At 36.8% G+C, this 19,198-nt stretch overlaps 1 protein-coding gene across 11 annotated transcripts in view; it reads left to right on the forward strand.

Annotated features, from left to right (window-relative positions):
- The window catches only part of trioa (trio Rho guanine nucleotide exchange factor a), a 130,671-nt gene that overhangs the window by 40,933 nt on the left and 70,540 nt on the right, over window positions 1-19,198 (forward strand). For all 11 annotated transcript variants that reach the window (XM_089123116.1, XM_089123120.1, XM_089123117.1 and 8 more), the window contains 2 exons: window positions 12,259-12,333; window positions 17,629-17,743. In XM_089123116.1, the coding sequence (XP_088979242.1) occupies window positions 12,259-12,333; window positions 17,629-17,743 (190 nt within the window). The remainder of the gene's footprint in view (window positions 1-12,258; window positions 12,334-17,628; window positions 17,744-19,198) is intronic.

Below are 19,198 nucleotides of genomic sequence, written 5' to 3' on the forward strand. Positions count from 1 at the left end.
AACTCAGTTGTGGTGAACACGTTCGAAGCAGTTGACCAATCACAACACACTAATCCTGCTGAGCTGACCAAAAAACAAAATCAAGACTTTGTAAAAAGAATTATAGGTCCCATTTAAAGTGGACATATCATGCTAAATCCACTTTTTTTTAGCCCTTGAATGCATTTTGTTGTATATTTGGAGTGTTTATAAGTACAGAAAAGATGAAATTATTCTCTTCAGGTGCTTCGTTTATATCTTAATATTCTGTTTTGGTCATATTTTGCATACTGTTCAGATTTTTCTGTTATCTATGACGTATTTTGAACAATTACGTCCGTTTTTGCAGCGGAAAAACCGGCATTTTTATTTCTCGCACCGATTTTGTAGTCCGAGCTCAAGGATGCAGAAGTTATGAGAGGGCAAGTCAAAATGTTCGTGTTTTTGATGTAGTGACGCTTCATTCCCACACGCTTCATTACACCGTCTCCCAGCATCAGAACCTCTTCGAAGTGCCTGCACTTCTAGGATTCCCACTTCAACAACCTCCGCCAGAATACAGAAGGGTTCGCCGATCGATTTTGTCTGAATGAGGGTCAATTCCTTCTATCTTTTATGGAGACGACAAACAGAGCATTTTGATAAGCTGTAAATATTGTTAATAAAAATTAAGTAGTTTACTTTCTGAAAACACATGGTGGTCATGGTTTAGCACTACCTGTCTTTGTTTGTTTTTGTTTTGAAGTAACGTTACACTTCTGCAGTATTATTGTTCTTGAGTTTCATCAATGGTCATTTAGCTGCTGTGTTTTCTGATGCTTTTCTAAATGTATCATATTACCAATACAGGTTTTTAGTGGTAGGATTAGACCGTAGTTATTTATCTTGTCAGTGTGCTTGTTTTAACAAGAGAAATAATCGACTTTCACTTATAACACAATACAGTTACATACCATTGCAATACATCCATATGAAGACGTTGTTCTGTAAGGCTTGATGGACAAGTCTTCCTTTGTTGACATTTTGCTAACGTGTGAATAAAAATGTTCTTTGACGCTCTATAATCGTATATCTCTAATCAAACTACAAAAATTGCCGAACGGGGTGGAGTTGAACCGAGTGTGAACTCAGCGACGTGGAGAGCGGGCGGGGTGCGACACATCTCCTTTTTATTTAAAGAGGCCGCTCCAAAACGAGTTGCTCACAGACGCACACCAGAAAAGGGGTAGAAAAGGGGCCTGTGGAGCTATAATAATGAGGAATTCAGACCCATTGCAGATTCGCTTTATATAGTCCACAAATGTATGATTTATGTGTAAAAAGGAATGATTTAAAAGTATGATATGTACTCTTTAAAATTTGTTCAGTGATGGATGTTATGCACCATAGCAGGCCCAAATGTATTATTATTATTATTCCTGAGTGAATCGTATCAAAATTGGAAGTAAATCTGTTTTCAACCGTTTCACGTCAGCTCAGTCCATTACAGCCACAGAATTGTTCAAGATTCATTTGTCCTCTGTTCATTCATCAGGAATCAGAACCAGTCGGAAATGAACGAATGAGTGGAGTCATTAGTGGTGTGACTGGTGTGGGACGACGGGTTCATTAGTGTGCTCAGTAACGTGGCCGGCAGAATGCGTCATTCCATTAGCGGCCTCCACACGCACACACACACACACACACACGGGCGCACACTCGTTGAACCCGTGACCCTTGTGTGTTTCGGTTTGACCCACAGTAAGGAAGTGTGACAGAAATAGAAATATGAGACCACTTCAATATTATGAAAATATTAAGAAGTGAATTGTTTTCAACATTGATAATAATCAGAATTGTTTTTTGAGCATCAAATCATCATATTAGAGTGATTTCTGAAGCATCATGTGACACTGAAAACTTGAGTAATATCCATCTTTGGTCACCAGAATTAATTACATTTTAAAATATATTAAAATAGACAACAATTGTTTTCAATTGTAATAATATTATGAAATATTACTGTTTTATTTTTACTGTATTTTGATTAAATAAATGCAGTCTTTGGGAGCATATATGACATCTTTCAAAAAGATCACAACCAAGCTTAAACTGTCAATGGTAGCTGCAAAGTTTTAAAGTTCAAAGTGAACGACAAATAAAGTTAGTTATAAATTAAGTTAGTAATAAAGTGTCTCCTAAATAAAGAATTGATTCCATACTGCCGAAACAAGTCGTAAGCCGCAACCCGTCAAAATAAAAGTTCGGTTTAACTTGACAGAAATATATTACTGTTGTACAGTAGAATGTAGATATGTCCTAATGTAATAATACACAAACACTAATCCAAATAAATTTAGATTTTTTTTTAACAAAACTTAATTTAAGGAAAAACTCCATGTTTTAATTTTAACAGTAAAGCTCATTGTGCAACACGTTATTTTACAAAAAGTTTATGATGCATGATAAAATTTGTGTTTTATGGCTTCATTTTATTCAAGCAAAAACACAAAAAAAAATTTATATATTTTTTTTCTTAAATATTCATAATACATAATTTCAATTAATTAGACATGGTTTTAGATGCCCACTCCGCAACACTAGCAGGTTAAAATAAAATAAAAATCAGTAGCAGGATTTAATAAAACCTTTGCTAAATAAAAGTACTAATAACAAAAAAATCTCACTGACCCCAAGCTTTATATATAAAATGAAAAAGCAGTACTTTCTTAAATAATACCTTGATGTATAAATACTTTACAAGGCATATGATACTCTTTCTTGCTTTTTTCATACTTTTTGCTTGCTTTCATTTCATAACTGCGTCTCTGTCTGCTCTACATCCATTACGTGGTCTCTGTTCCCTTCTTCTCTCGTCACAGTAGTGTTGATCAGTGTGTCCGCTCTGCTGCCATCTACCAGCGATCTGGAGCTCTACTGTTTGGATGTATGAAAACAGTTGCTGGTATATATCTGAAATCCTTAGTTATTGTGTTATCTCGAGCCATTGCTTGTTCAGTATTGGGAAGATCAGCAACCTATTACCTGGAAACACAGAGGCTACTCTCTGCTGTCTGTTCTCTTTCTGAGACCATGACAAATAATCGTCAAAGTTAGAGGAACTGATGCGCTGATACAGATTGATTTCATGGCATATTCTTCCTCCATTTTAATTGTTTTGGTTTAAAACTCAACCACCTTCTTGTCACTAAAGAACAGTTCCTCGGTGTATGGTGGACTTTTGAAGTTTCTCTTCTAAGTCTGTTCACGTTCATTTTTTTTCCTCAGTTCTTTTTCCACGGATTGTGAATTCCCGACCACTTCAGAGCTCCTCCAGCTCTGGGAAAAGAATAGCCGTCTGATTTTCTCCAAGCGTAATGTCTCTATTTGTTGAAGTGGTTTGTTGTATTTCTGTGGTCTGGATGCTGAAAATATGTATTTTGGATGTCAGTGAGATATCCTGTTACCCAGCATGCAAAGCTTAAAGGACAGCGGCACGGCTGTGGAACGGGTGAGAGAATGTGTTGGGAATCTCCTTACGAGCCCCTTCAGATGTGAGATGGAGGTCATTTCTTTGTCTTCAGTCATTGGTGAGGAAACGAGTTGATGAATGTAAAATCTATATGTGAGAAAGGAAATGATTAGCCTTGCTGAAACCCCCATTTCAACCCAGAATGATTAGATTGCGGGTTGTTTCCGTGAGTGTGTCAGCTAGAAGCTATTTAAACCCGACGCATCCAGCCGAGGCCTCGATAGAAAACAGTTAATAAAGTAATGAACCATTTTAAATTAAATAAAAAGTTTCTATTACTTTTAATACACTCTAAACAATGCTGGGTTGTTTTAACCCAAAATTGGGTAAAATATGGACAAACCCAAATGTTGGGTTGAAATAACCCAGTATTTTTTAGAGTGTATTATTATTGAATAAAATAATATTTGTATTAAAAACAAAAAAACTAAATGTATAGGGTTTTGGAATTTGGGTTGGCTTAAAGGCCATGGTGCAGGTTAAACACTACTGTCGATTAATGGGTACATAAAGCAGTTAAGATATGTATATGAAGTTAGAAATATCTCAAAAATGGTGTTAAAGTCCCGTTTTTGTAGTTTTTGTTTAGTGACGGTTATTTTTCACGCGACTCGGCGATGACGTCACATGAGGCAGACGCAGCTGCAGGCTGCAGGCTGCAGGCAGCGGCGCGCTTCAGAATCGGTTCACAGTAAAGTCTGATGGTTCAAAGCCGAGGAGATCGATGTTCTCGTCAGGGCTGTAAAAGAAATAGAAGTGACATTGGGGATGGGACAAACCCACCCATATTAGCTTCGGTTATGCATATCAATTTGGGCAAATGTGTATGCTTTATGCCTATTTTTCCTATCGTCGTCATGAACACAACAATGATTTCCCTCATGTTTAAATAGTTTTCCTTATAATAATGCATCATTTGTAAAAAGTAAAATGCATCTGTGTAAATGAGAGAATCATCTACTATGTGTATGCGCGTTGTTCACTCTGTATCTGCAAGCATGCGGATAAAATAACATCTGAAAGTACACGCAACGCGCCACTGACTTTAGACTTGTTTAGGGTGACCAACAGTCCTGTTTTACCAGGACATTTTCTGTTTTCACGTCCTGTCCTGGCTGTTTTTATTTTATTTTTTTAATTATGAAAATGTCCTGGTTTTCAAAAAACTTCTGGGAAAGATCAGATGGGCAAACAAGCATGAGCAAGAAAAACAGGATAAGGAGGAAGAAAACTAGATACATTTTGTTAGTTCGTTTTTGTACGTTTGTGAGAGCTATTTTTGTTACATTTGGAGGTATTTATTTTAGTTATTTCTTAATTATATATTTATTTTTCTAATGCAGAAGAGACATTTAATTCATTCAAACCTAAAATAATTATATATTTATTTTTCTAATACAGAAGAGACATTTCATTCATTCAAACCTGTAATAAAACAGGCTCTGAGAAGCCTATCTGAATTTGTGTCTTGTAATATAACAATTTTCTATCCATACAGAGGAGGCAGGCTACTTTAAATTTACTGATACAGATGTAACGTGTACATATCCAGCATTCTGGATATGAGGCATAATGCCTGAATCCATTTGTGCTACACATAGCATACTCACACTTCATGCAAGATAATGGTCCCCTTCAAACCAGCACGCATGAGTATGTTCATGAACAACAGCCATAGGTGACAGGAGATGTGTTGCATACACAATAAACATGAATCAGAGACGTTTCCAACCTACTTACAGAGTTTAAAACTTAAGAATCTTTCCTACTTATCCCTAGGCAATACCAGTACAGTGCATACAGACAGGCTATATGCTGGGCTTATGGTGTTTTAAGCAAGAGCAGAAGAAGCCTCTCGTGTGGTTTCAACCATCAGACAACAATTCCAAAGTCGTGACCAGACCTATCAGGGCTTTCAATCGCCTCGTTTGGATGAAAATTAATTAAAAAATATAATTGCTTATTCTGTTGTCATCACCCAATTGCCCTCAAAATGTTATAAAGTACACAGAACACATGAATTTTTATGAGAATAAAACAGTTTATTGGCATTGCTTGTAATGGTTACTAAACATTTTCTGAACAAGGACAAAGATTACTGAACAAAGACACAGGGTTTAAGTAAACAACTCTATACAAAAAAATCTTTAGCCTGTAATAGTGTAGTCCAGAGAGCCATAGAGAGAGAGAGTTACGACACTCCCATAGACCGCCATAGGAACTCTGGAATGAGGAACTAACGCGTGTCGTGGAGCTGGTAAATTAATGAAATTACTGTATTGTTTTACTTTTACACACATTAGCCGACCTCTCGTGAATCTAGTCAGTACATTTTATGTAGCCAGTTTTAGTTAATGCTTATTGGAAGATAATGCATTAATTGCAGCAAGCTATAGCTTACATGACCAACTCTTCATTAAAGTTAGCTAACTTATGGTAACCTGAAGTATATATTATTTATAATATATATTCACGTATGTATGTAGGCCTATGCATATATACACACATAACCCTAACCCATTTAAATAAATGAATTGTGTGTGTGTGTGTGTGTGTGTGTGTATATATATATATATATATACACACACAAACACACACAATTAATATATTATGTTTATGGGTTAAGGTTAGTTATGTGTGATTCAAATATACATGTGTACTGTACATCAAATACATGTATTTGTGTGTGTTTTCTGATATGGTTTAGTCCATGATTAGGGAAGAAAGAAGGGGCACATTAGCCATGCTGAAATTAATCCCGTTAACAGTTATGGATCATTAACTATCTCTCCGGTTTCATTTTATGTTAATAAAGTTTATTTTTACCGAACATTACTGCAAATTTGTACATACACACTTATATTTTATGTTGGTTGTAATTCTGAACAGACCGCCTCTCCAGACCGCTTTGCGTGATCACGAAGGTAGGCTAATGGCTGAATCGGAATTTATAAACAAGATCACGGGAATCAATAGCCTAAGAAAAAAAAGTAATGATTTTGTGCAAAGTAAAACCAAAGAAACAGCACACAAAGAAAAAAACAAAACATGCAGAATCCAGGAAACCACCACTAAATGAGATGACAGGGACAGAAGGAAAGAAGATAACTAACAACTAAAATAAATAAATACAACTAAACCATTGGACTTGTCTGTGGAAAGAAAATAATGTGAAATTAGGTTCTTGAAGCGTGACTGCCGGGCTAGGTAGAGGCTGACGGCCTCCTCAGGAACCTGTTTGAAGGATGTGGCGATGGGGCGATGGGGACAAACTGGCGCTAACCTCTCGAAGAGCCGCAGGTGAATTGGTGTAGCTTTCCCGAAGGGCCTTCATTAATGATGTTGCATAACCTGCAGACATAATAATAATACTGTATAAAGATCATTACCACTAATGGAAAAACATGAAATTGTCCTGCATATGAATTATAGCAAACATAAACAGTAAACAGAATGTTATGAGATTGCCAGGGAGATTACCCATTGGACCCTAATATGCACTACTAAATGTTTTAAAAAATAAATAAATAAAAAAATGCAGACCATATTTGATGATTTGAATGTTACTATTAAATGTTATACAATACTAGTGGTAATACACGTGGTAAAGTTAGTAACATAAACTCTGTGAGGTAGTGAATTACTGAGAGGTAATTTAGCTAATCTCTGAAGTGAAAAGTGGATAAACTGTTTCTGACCTAATTTCAGCAGGTAAACTGCATTTAGCCTCCACTACAGCCCTGACGACACGGTCAATGAAAAAGAGAACAGTAGCAGTCTAACGTTATAACAAAACGCAAACACACGATTGCGAAAGCCGCTTGATGATCATCACCACTGATCCAAACACTAGCCACGAAGCCTTCATGACAATATGAACATTTACTTCTGGGCAATTTTGTTTTGGCTCAAATTCGTGAATCACGAAAAATGCTCTTCTAATGTCATAGTGATCGTGCTTGTAGTGGAGGCTATTATGTCAAAGGGAACACGGTAGTTATACAAAATACACACAGAGCTAGCTAACATCCAGCTTGTAAACATTAACGTTACCATGATGCTTACCGTGGCAATTTCTCGCTTGCGGCAGACGGTGTCTCTCGACCTCGGGACAGGGCAAGCAGAGAGGTTTGCGTTCACAGACGGCAGTGCGGTTGGAAGTAATTTAGCACTCCTCTCACTCTTTAATCCAAGTGAAGTAAGACCATCTTGGCATCCCCTGAGTGGTTATCCTCCTCTTTGAAATGCGCGCTGCATATTCTCGAGTAGGCGGCGACAGAGCTAACGTTAACTTAGCTGAAAAATCTGCTCGCCTAATCTTGACAAACTGCACCCAGCTTCGGAAGATCTATATATTTATATTTACTTATAAATCTGTCAGTGTCACTGCTTCACTAGCTAGCTAACTTACTCCTCGTATCACTCTCCCTCAATGGTAGGCGGGCCGCGGGGCTGTCTGTCGTCCAACAGTCAGCGAGTGCCTCATGTGACGTCATGGAATGCATTGTGGGAGAAATAAGAATCCTCGCTTAGCTTTAGCTAAAAGCTAACATTTCACCCACTTTTCCGTGTTATATTTTAATTTTTGAGTACCCTACAACATCAGATACAATGGACAACTGTTTAAATGTTTATTACCAACTAGAAAATTGCCAAAAAAGAAAAAAAAAAAACCTGCACCATGGCCTTTAATAACATCGTATTATTATTGTACATTTAAACTACTGGCCTGACTTAAAGGAGTAGTTCACTTTAAAAAAAAAAACTTTTGCTGATAATTTACTCACCCCATGTCATCCAAGATGTCCATGTCTTTCTTTCTTCAGTCGAAAAGAAATTAAGTTTTTTGATGAAAACATCCCAGGATTTTCTCCATATAATGGACTTCAATGGGAACCAAATGGTTCAAGGTCCAAATGAGAGTTTCAGTGCAGCTTCAAAGGGCTTTAAACGACACCAGAGGATGAATAAGGGTCTTATCTAGTGAAACGATTGGTCATTTAAAAAATAAATAAGAAAAGTATAAGTTTTATAAGCACAAATGCTCGCCTTGCTCTGTTCTGTGATGAGCGTCCGTGACTCTCCTGTTCGAACTCGTTCATCAAAATGAACAAATCTTTTTTCGAGTCATGACTCGAAGGGTTCTATATAAGACTCTTATTCATCGTCTGGTGTCGTTTAAAGCCCTTTGAAGCCGCACTGAAACTCTCATTTGGACCTTGAACCGTTTGGTTCCCATTGAAGTGCATTATATGGAGAAAATCCTGGAATGTTTTCATCAAAAACCTTAATTTCTTTTCGAAAGAAAGAAAGACATGGACATCTTGGATAACATGGGGGTGAATAAATTTTCAGCAAAAGTTTTTTTTAAAAGTGAACTACCTCCTTTAAATTTTTTGCGTTGAGCCCCGGGTATAGGGTTTTAGAATATGAGTTATAGTTAATAAAAATGTGGTGTTGTTGTTATTATTATCATATCTTTATTCTAAAAATACAAAAGATATAGGCCAGGGTTTTAGACTTGGGTTAAAGTATGAACATATGATTCAAGTTTGATGTGTTTTCATTTATCAAACTATAGTACATGTGCATGTATGTCTTTATTTCTATGGACTGTAACAGAAGCGCATCTGTGTTTTCGGCTTGACTCTCACTTCAGAGTCAATGGATTCATATTGTGAGCTGTTATTAAATGTGCTTCACCCTCTTCTGTTCGACTGCAGTCTCACACACACACACACACACACACACACACACACACACACACACACACACACACACACACACACACACACACACACACACTCTTACATCATCCAGCTTCAGAAGTGAGAACCTCCTCTGCCCCAGCACACCTCGGCCCGTCTCTCTTTGAGCCTGAGGGAAGAGTGTGGGACTCTTCCTCACACACTCATGCATATAAACACACACAGGGAAGCGGCAGAGAACCGAAACCCTCAACTCTTTCTTTAAAGCCGAGCTGTTATTGAATCCGAGGTTGTCTGACCAGCAGAGCTGTCTGGAATACTCCCAGCCTCCACATTTACCCATTACTCACAGCGCTCTTCAGCTCTGGAAAACACACATCAGAATCGCCTCAAATATACTGCAATTTTTCCAATTCCAGCCTTTGAGCATTTACAAATTATAATTAAAAGTCTATTAAAAAAATTACTACATGTATTAAAGTAAATTATTGTTATATACATATTAATATTATACACTCTGAAAATGCTGGGTTGTTTCAACCCAAATTTGTGTCAAATATGGACAAACCCTATACTGGGTTAAAAATGTGAAAGTTGAAGTTGGGTTAATTTTAAATTACATTTTAACCCAAATTTGGGTTAAAACAACCACCATTGTTACATTACAACCCAGTAATGTCGTAAAATATTTTTGACTCATGATACCATTTGTTAAATTATACATCTAATTATAACAAATTAATAATGTAATAATTAATATAATATATTAATAACATTTAATATATAAACACTTTATCATGAATAATATAGCCTAAATATAACATTGTTTAATATTCTTTATTAATTTTTAAATAAAAATATACAAAAGTAATATTATTATTACAAATAAATCTATTATAATGATTTTATAAGCATTGTTATTAAGATTTTTTAATTGTTGTATTTATTACTCAAGTCATCATTTGTTAAATTATATTTACTAATTACACCAAATTATATAAAATATTATATAATTTGTAATATCATGAATTAAATAAATATTAGTCAATTACATATTTTCTATAAATAATTTGTATTATGAATAATATGAATAAAACATGTCATTTTTAAAATAAAATGTGTTGTAATTATGTTGTATTTATTACTCAAGTTTAATTCTATATCTAATTATAAGAAATTACATAACATTTCATATATATAATTTGTAATATCATGAAAATATAAATTAGTGACTGTAATATTATAATATTTGATAAATGGCCAGGGACAGGGGCTGTCATGCTTCACAGGATAAAACACTCCTGAATTGCTTTGCATTGGAACTAATGCTTTATATTGTACTTCTGAAACCATATGATAGTTTTGAGTTCGGACTAGGCTTTAAAAAAGATGTTGTACATTCACAACTGTGAGCGGCTCGGAAATTCTTCTATAAATAACTCCTGCCATATGAATAATTGATAACATACAGCAATTTAAAGAAATTCTTCAAAACTGTACAGCAAGTAGTCCGCAGAAGGCTCTGTGTTTTCTTTAGATCACATGGTCTCGGTATCAGTGGTGGAAAACAAACCTTCACTGGGATGTATAAGAAGAGAGAGAGGGAGGGAATGAGAGTGACAAAGAGAAAGGTGTTCTTTTGTACAGAGAGCGGCGCTGAGACACCACAGGGAAACATTGCAGGAAAGTGGATAAATGACATCATCCCTCTATCTCAGCTGTGTGTGTGTGGGAGGGATCGGCTCCTTCAACCACATTTCATGCTCAATTAGCATCCCTGGGATGGAGGGATAGTAGGAGTGGAATTAAAGACAGCGTGTTTCAACTCAAGCGCCTGTATCCATGATGCTTTACTCGCGAGTGTTGCATCTGTCTGAAATTCATCCTAGAAGATCAGGAACTACAGTTTTTTTGTTTTAATTTTTGCTTTAGTTTTTTTAAGTTATGTTTTTAATTAAGTTATGTTTTTTAATATGCTTTAATTTATCTTATTTTAGTTAGCAACCAGCCATTATTTCTTGTTATTCACCATCTTTTTTTAATGTATATATTTCTATTTAGCGTGAATTTATTTCAGATTTAGGAATTTTAGTACTTATTTTATACTGTTACAGTATACTGTTTTAGTATTTGTAAAAATAGTTTATTTTTTATATTTTCAGTTTTCTCATTGAATGTGTTTTTGTCATGTTTTTTTTAAATATTTTTATTTAGCTTATATTCATTTTAGTACTTCAATTTTAGTGCTTAAACATTAATTAGCCATTAATTTATATTTATTTCATTTTTAGTTCTTATTTTTTGAAAATATATTTTTATGTACTTATTTTATTTGTTTCGGTGTAGTAACTTTATTTCAATAATATATATTTTCAATAATTACAAATATATTACAATAAGATATTTAAAATGAGAGAATTTTTGTATATTTTTTATATTTAATATATTTTTTTAAAATTTCTATTTACAACAGAATCCAGTTAATTGAAATTGTAAAATTTCACAGTATTAATTTTTTTACTGTATTTTTGATCAAATAAATACAGCCTTGGTGAAATTAAGAGACTACTTTTAAAAACATTAAAAAACCTTAATGTTTCCAAACTTTTGACCGATGGTGTATATCTGATTTTACGGTTTGGTTTGGTTTATTACGTCTTCGTGGTTGTGAGCCTTGGCACTCATACATGACTAACTCAACTTTGGCACAGCTTCAGCAAACCTAGTCAACTCAAACCTGTGAATCATGAAAACAAACGAACAGAAGTGATGCTTCATCCTGGTTGCTGCTGATCTCATGCAAAGCGCTTGAATGATGTCCAGCGCTCGAGGCGGTTTCTGCTCATGCAAAGAACAGAAACGATTATCTGTGTGGAATGTCTTTACATTCAGAATGTAAAATATATATTCGAGGGACTTTAATGGACCAGACTCGAACTCTTAATTTCCCCTTGAGCGCTATAACTCAACGTATCAGAGCAGGACTGTATTAAAACTGTTCTGATGATGATATCCTTGCAGGTGTGACTCTAAACTGAGATCTGTTGTTTTCTTTTTCAGGATTTCGCAGGAACGAAGAGATGAAGGCGATGGAAGTGCTGCCCATCCTAAAAGAAAAAGTGGCCTTCTTGTCAGGTGTGTTGATGATTTGAGTGCTGTTATATTGCTATAACTATTGTGTTTTCATTCAGATATGTCTTTTATATCGTTTAGTGGCCATAAACACACTTTCTCAGAAAGATGTTCTGTGTGAATGCGATCAACATGAGCGTGCATCTTCAATACTTCTAGTGGAGGATAGCAAGAAAAATCATGCATACTAGTTAAATCTAAAAAATACTCATTACATGTACACATGAATGTTCTCTAACAGGAGAATGAAAATGAGATAAAATTGCATTTAGAGATATAAAGTCAGACTGTGATGAATAGAGCTGCAATTGTGAGATATAAAGGTGTAAAGAATCATCTTATTTTTACAAAGTTTATTTTTCTGAGGCGAAAATAGGCTTCCAACAAGCTATACATATACATGTTGTCATTTTTTAACAATAACAACCCTTAATCACATTCCCAGAATTTTTAGTGCATGTGCCATTGTCACAGGCCATTATTTGATTTAGACTGAAGTCTCCTTCTCACTCACTCTCTGAACTTCTGTTTGGCTCTTGTAGTCGTACGACTAACAGACCGGCACTGAAATGACTCAGAAACATAGGGATGAGTTTCTGTCATACACATGTCCCATGATACAACAACAAGCTCAAAATAACAAAAAGGGCAGAAGAAGTGAACCTGCAGAGCTCTAAATGGGAACGCCCAGTAATTTCTGCATAAGCATGCAGTCACGTGCATTTTATTTATTTATATTCCCTTAACGTCAGAGGATAAGATGGATTATCCTATTACAAACGCATTCTATTAGTGAGATTCAGCACATTTGCAGGAGAAAATCCTCATGGATATCCCAGCCCTTCTGTGAGTTTGTTGCTGGAGTTGAAGTGGCTTAGGAACATAACCTGTATGAACAGAAGAGGAGGATCAGTGGGAGGAATGCATTGATTAGTCAGTTCTCAATGCTAATGAACTTGGTGGTTCAAGGAATTGTTATTTGTATAAGTATTGGTTAGAGTTAGTAGTCAGATGTATTTGTGAAGGTCTGCATTAGCTTTACTGTTGGTCGCACAAATGTTTTTTAAATTAATAGGAGCTCGACCCAGCAATTAGCATGATTATTTGAGAATTTGAGCCATGTTGCTAATGCAGGACGCATGGTATATCTTTTATTGTGCTGAATCTGACTGAAATGGTCTTGAAATTTGCTGAACGCTTTAGGGTTAATTCACCCAAAAATGAAAATTGTCATAATTTACCTACCTTTATCATTCAAAAACCTGTATGCATTTCTTCTGTGGAACATAAAAGAAGATATGTTGAAGAATGTCTCAGTGTTTTTGTCCATGCAATTAAAGTCAATGGGGTCCAAATTCCAATGCTGTTTTAGGTTGTTCACACATAACAGGTTTGGTTAGATGAAAACGATTTGAATAAGTGCGATTCATTTGAATAAATGTGAACGCTGCCATCCGAACCCTGGTGCCACCAAACAGGTGGCACAGAACCCTTGAAAAGATCTCGGTCCGCTTCCAAACAAACTCTAGTGCCGTTCAAATGGAAAATAAACACAACGTGGACCAAAGACATCATAACGAACCAAAAACAGGAAATGATATCGCAAGATGCAATCCTAACAGAGAATGTCTAATTGAAGAGAATTGCTGGCTGGTTACTTCCGGGTTCTGGACTGGCTGCAGTAACGCGTCTCTGTCCATGCGGGGGCGCTCGCGGTCGAGTGCAGAATGAATGGGAGTCAATGTGGTTTCACCCCCAGAAATCCACTTTTCTCAGGATGTAATTTTTTTGTCAAGTAATTTGAAAGTTGCATTCAAAAGGGAGGGCTAAGATAATACACTCAGCTGAAAATTGGATTTTAAAGTTCACTTGTCTGTTCTAAAAATCCGTTCAAAAATGTGATGACGTCAGACAATAGCAGAATGCTAGCGTGTTCCGGCCAACAACAGCCTAACCTGTAAGAAATCAAAAGGACATAAGTACTCGTTCATTCGACTTTTGGCGTATAATCTATATTGAACTTGCGGAATAAACAATAAAATCTTTTTTGATTTAACGACAAGCAGGTGAAAGAGACACATTTAGCCTTTTAGCCCCATAGACTCCCATTCATTCTGCACTCGCCCACGATCACCTCCAGTGGAATTCTAATGGAACTGCAACCAAGGTGATGCACAAGGGCTAATAGGAAGTGCCAAGGCTCTCCGTTAGGCGGGCTCTGACCCTTAAAAAGGACAGCTCTTTTGGCAGTTAGCAAACAGTGTTGTATTACCGAGTGCGCCCCCTTCTGGATTGGAGTGTGGATCGGCTGTGACTGACTGTATTCGTCGTTTGACTGTATGCACTGAACCTTGACGGTTACCGTTACCCACAATGTACACACACGCACGACTAGCGCGTTTAACACAGTGTCTATTCTCTCACAAAATGTCATAAAAGCCGCCTTTTTCTTTTGTATCTTTAGGTTTGGTGTTAAAAATGACAGTGTGAATGCTAAGCAAACCAGGAGTATGAACTGCAAGTTTGAATGCACCAAATTGACTTGGTGCCTAGGAAAAAATAATGACACAATTCATTTATTGGGACAACTGTCACTTTAAAATGAGTACATTTTTAGATGCATGGAAAATACAACTAAAACAACAATTAGAAAAACAACTCTAGGTAAACTAGTCAGCCTTACTAATCAACTAGTTGGTTATTGAATGATTTGGCCATCCTGACCCATTCTTCTGAGCTTGACTCATATTGATAAAATGAGAACTTATTGAGTATTACTTAAACTTAGATTTATTCACTCCATTTTTCCTCAGCGTACTTACAAACTACACATTTTTCCCAGGCTCAGAAAAGTTATTTCAGAGATACTCATTGCAAGTGTCTAAAAAGTGAACGGGAGCTGAGTCATTCAGAAAGCTTTACAGAGATGGTAAGTTAACATAACAAATCATTTACCAGAGTCTCGTCTTGAATTCTCTCACAGTTACTCCTAAAAACGCTCTACGCTGTCGTTCAGTATTCTCTGAAGACACTACGCTGAAGAACATTGACTTGATTTACCATTAATGAGGTTATCGCAGGAATGAGACTGTCAACAAGCAGGTTTTGAACCAGCACTTCATAGCTTCGCTGTTTTTCATTCATGCTTTTTTATCTTTTACGGACAATAGACTTTAGTCAGGATAGATGGCATTACTAATTTGGCAAGAAAAAAAGAGGCTGTTTGTATTGTAGCATATTGAATGGACTGTACCTCCTGCCCTTTAGACTAGTTTTTGTTTGTGCCATATGTTGATTCCTAAGGCAAGGCGTCGTCTTTGACTATAGTCTAATGAAGATATATAATAACAAAGGCTGATTCAAATCATGTATTAGTATTACCCATATATTAATGATAATAGCTGTTTGATTTGGATGCACAGGTTTTGACATTGGGAATATGAAAGGGTCGTCCCCGACCGAAGATTTATCTAATTGAAGCCATTAGTCGAGTAGTCGCATGTATATGATATTGATTTAATTGCTTAAATATATAGGGGTGGTATCAAAAATAAAAGGTGAGCAGAAAACTGCAGCACACGGGCAAAAGCATTGATTTTGAATGTGTTGGGAAAAAACAGAAAGGAGACTCTCTGAACATTTTAATTTATTTATAAACCAGTATTTTCGAAGTGTTAGCTGCAAAGGAACTTGCCGACACCGACTCTCATCTCTGCAGTATAGTGGAGAAATGCACGTTTAGTTAAAGGTGCATTGGGCAACATTTCATGTTAAAAATACCCGTTTTTCTAACCCATACATGCTTAAACGATTGCCTGATGGGCTGAATGAGCCCTTCTCTGATCACTGCGATCGCCTATATAATCCTGTACACTAAAATAAATAAAAGGGATTCGGGACGGAGTTTGAGACTGGGCGTGACGTCATGCGTGTTCACGCTCACCTGGCTATGTCTGGCAGGTTTGTGTATTCGCCGCCATTCTCCTTATCAGCGAAGACAACTTTCGACAAAAGTAGAAGATGGATTCAAAGAGACCGGCTTGTAGTTCATTCCAAACCCCAACGCAAACTCCACGTAAGACAAAGAAAATAAAACTTTTGTCTAGTGCCAGGCGTCGGAATAAGACGAAAGTCAACATCGGGAAGGCTTTCAACAAATGTAGAGATCTCCGGTCTGCTCTAGGGCTCAAACGGGATCCTATACAAAGTAATAACTTATATTATCACGTTCATGAACGTGTTTCCATAATAATACAATTGGATAATTGGATAGATAATGCAATTATACAATTAATAATACAATTGGATTAGTGGATACAGTAAACACATAAAACAGTTCAACATGGAGATAGATAGAAACAAAAAACATTTTCTGCAACCCCCATTTTCCCCTCAGACTCACATAAGTGTGTAATTTACTCAAATGCCTTTCCTTTCATATTTTTAAAATGACTTGCAGATTTATAACTTTATTACATCTGAAGACATGACTGTAAACAAAAGATTTGTGCGGCTGATGCTCTTTGGTTATGAACAGCTTGTTGTATTTTCGCTTTGTCGCCAGAGGGGGCATAGTTCTGCAAAAACTCAGAGACTTTTGCAATGCACCTTTAAAATGCTAAAAAAAAAAAAATTGCTGATAATTTACTCACCCCCATGTCAAATTGGGTTTTAATGACCTGCGTCAAACCAACTAATAAATATTTAGTGGACTAAAGGCCCTTGCATACAGAGTCAATTTTCGCATGTTAAAAAAAAATATGACTTTACGTTATGTCAATCACGCTTGCACACTGCCTCCGAAACTTTCATCCGTCAAAAAAATATCGTACTGCACGCTCAACTGCACGCAAGCTGGAAGTTGTAGTAAAATAATGAGTGTTAACGATCTTTGCTGGTGTTGTAAAGATAATTTAAGTATTCTCGGAGTATTTGCAAACACGAAAAGCATTTTTGAGAGAAATAGAAAAGGTGAATGTTTATACGAACAAGTTATCCGTTTAGGATTAGATCTTGACAATAAAACGTGATGATTACGTAACTGCAGATCATCTGTCCATCATCGTATAAAGCCCGCCCTGGCAATTTGATTGGCCAGACGATTTCTGAACGGATAATAATTAATTACTCCTCAATGGATCGAGTCCAGACCGAACTTCCCGACCACAAAATGTTGTGGGCGGGTTTCGGGCTGGCATCCAGGCTGCTAGAATATGGGATAGGAGAAGCATTTTCAAAGTAAAGTCTATTTAGCTTACTCTCGGCTGATTAATATTTTTTTTTCTCTTTTTTCTCCAGGTGGCAGAGACAAGCGCGGAGGTCCGGTTTTAACATTCCCATCACGAACTAACCACGACCGAATACGACACGAAGATCTCCGCAGACTCATCGCCTACCTCGCCGGCATCCCTAGGTATTGACACACTCGCTTGACATTCCCAGGATGCACCTGCTGGGCATTTGTTGACTGCTTGTTCCGTCACTATCCGTTCAAACACACTCCTTCAAAGGAACAGAAGAAACTAGATTGGATGCGGTGAATTGTGCAGTGAATGTGCCAGCGGTCCCGATGCTCCACGCTGTGATGTGTTCTTTCCCTAGTCGTCAAGCACATTGATCTGTAATTGACCTGTGAACTAGCGATGCTGTGTGATCTTTTGTTGTGCTTATAAAAAATAAATGAGGCAGGCCAAGTCCGCCCTTCAGTTCAATTCCTCTAAACGGCTCTGCTGAGCAGTCGAGCTCTATACATGTTTGTTTATGGTGCTTTTAGCATGCATTAGTCTGAGCATGAGGTGGTGACTCTGGTTCTCAGTACAGTCCAGCTGCAGAAAGCGGACTGTGACGTCAGGAGTGTTTCTTCTACTGCGGCCAGTTTGCTTTCTAAGGGCTTGGTTTGTGTTAGAACGGATTTTATATCAGAACTTTTTCGTTATATGAAAATGAACTGGCTTTTTAAAATTTGTTATATTGTTGTTTGAGGTCAACTTATAACGTTCGCTTGGTTTTGCATTCAAAAACATCAAAATGAATAAGTAATAGGCTATTTTTTACCCTAGTTTTGAGCCTAGCTAAAAAATGCTCGGTTTTTATGGGCGTCTCGCACTGAAGACTTGGAAGCAAACGCCCACTGCTGTGAGTGGATAACAGTTTTGCATATTATAATGAGTTTCGACTCACCCGTCGGTGTACGTGGGGGAAATTGTTTTGAAAACTTCCAATGTTGTAAAATGGCAACCGTAATGATTCTCCCATACATGTTCAACCCAGAGTCCGTGTGTTACATCATTCCCGTCAGATCCAATATAGACGGCACAGCACCATTCTTTAATCTTAATCAGCCTGCAAATCCAGTCTTGTTTACAAAACTATCCTCAGTGAAATCAAGCTAACAAACGGACAATGTTTTACCCACTTCAACTGGAACGTCATTAAAAATAGTGCATGCTAATTTCCAGAGGAAGCTTATGCAGCTTTTTATTGTCTTCTACAACCAGGCACTGCACAATATTCTGTATTGCTCGGTAGCTCGGTCCGGTTTGTCATCACGAGGTAGGCATCTATGTTATTTAGCTATGCGTGTAATGCGCGAATCGGTGGGCGGGTCTAAACCGGCCGTGTTGAAGTAGTCGTTGATCTTCTTCTGCGTGGGTGATGTTTTATCCTCTTTGACGTCGTAGTTCCCCACTTTGAAAAACGAGTCGTTTGCTGAGCCTGGTGTCAATAAAAGCTTTTATTGGACTAACAAGGACTTTTTGAGTTCTGAAACTTCTTTTAATATGATGACCTCTTAGATGTGAAAAGCTCAAGGAAAAATTGATTTCTCAGTTCATCACCCATTTAGAAATTGTTATCATGCATTCATAAT

This window comes from Pimephales promelas, chromosome 18 (genome assembly GCF_988280905.1).
Source record: "Pimephales promelas chromosome 18, fPimPro1.hap1.1, whole genome shotgun sequence".
In the NCBI taxonomy this organism is placed as follows: Eukaryota; Metazoa; Chordata; class Actinopteri; order Cypriniformes; family Leuciscidae; genus Pimephales; species Pimephales promelas.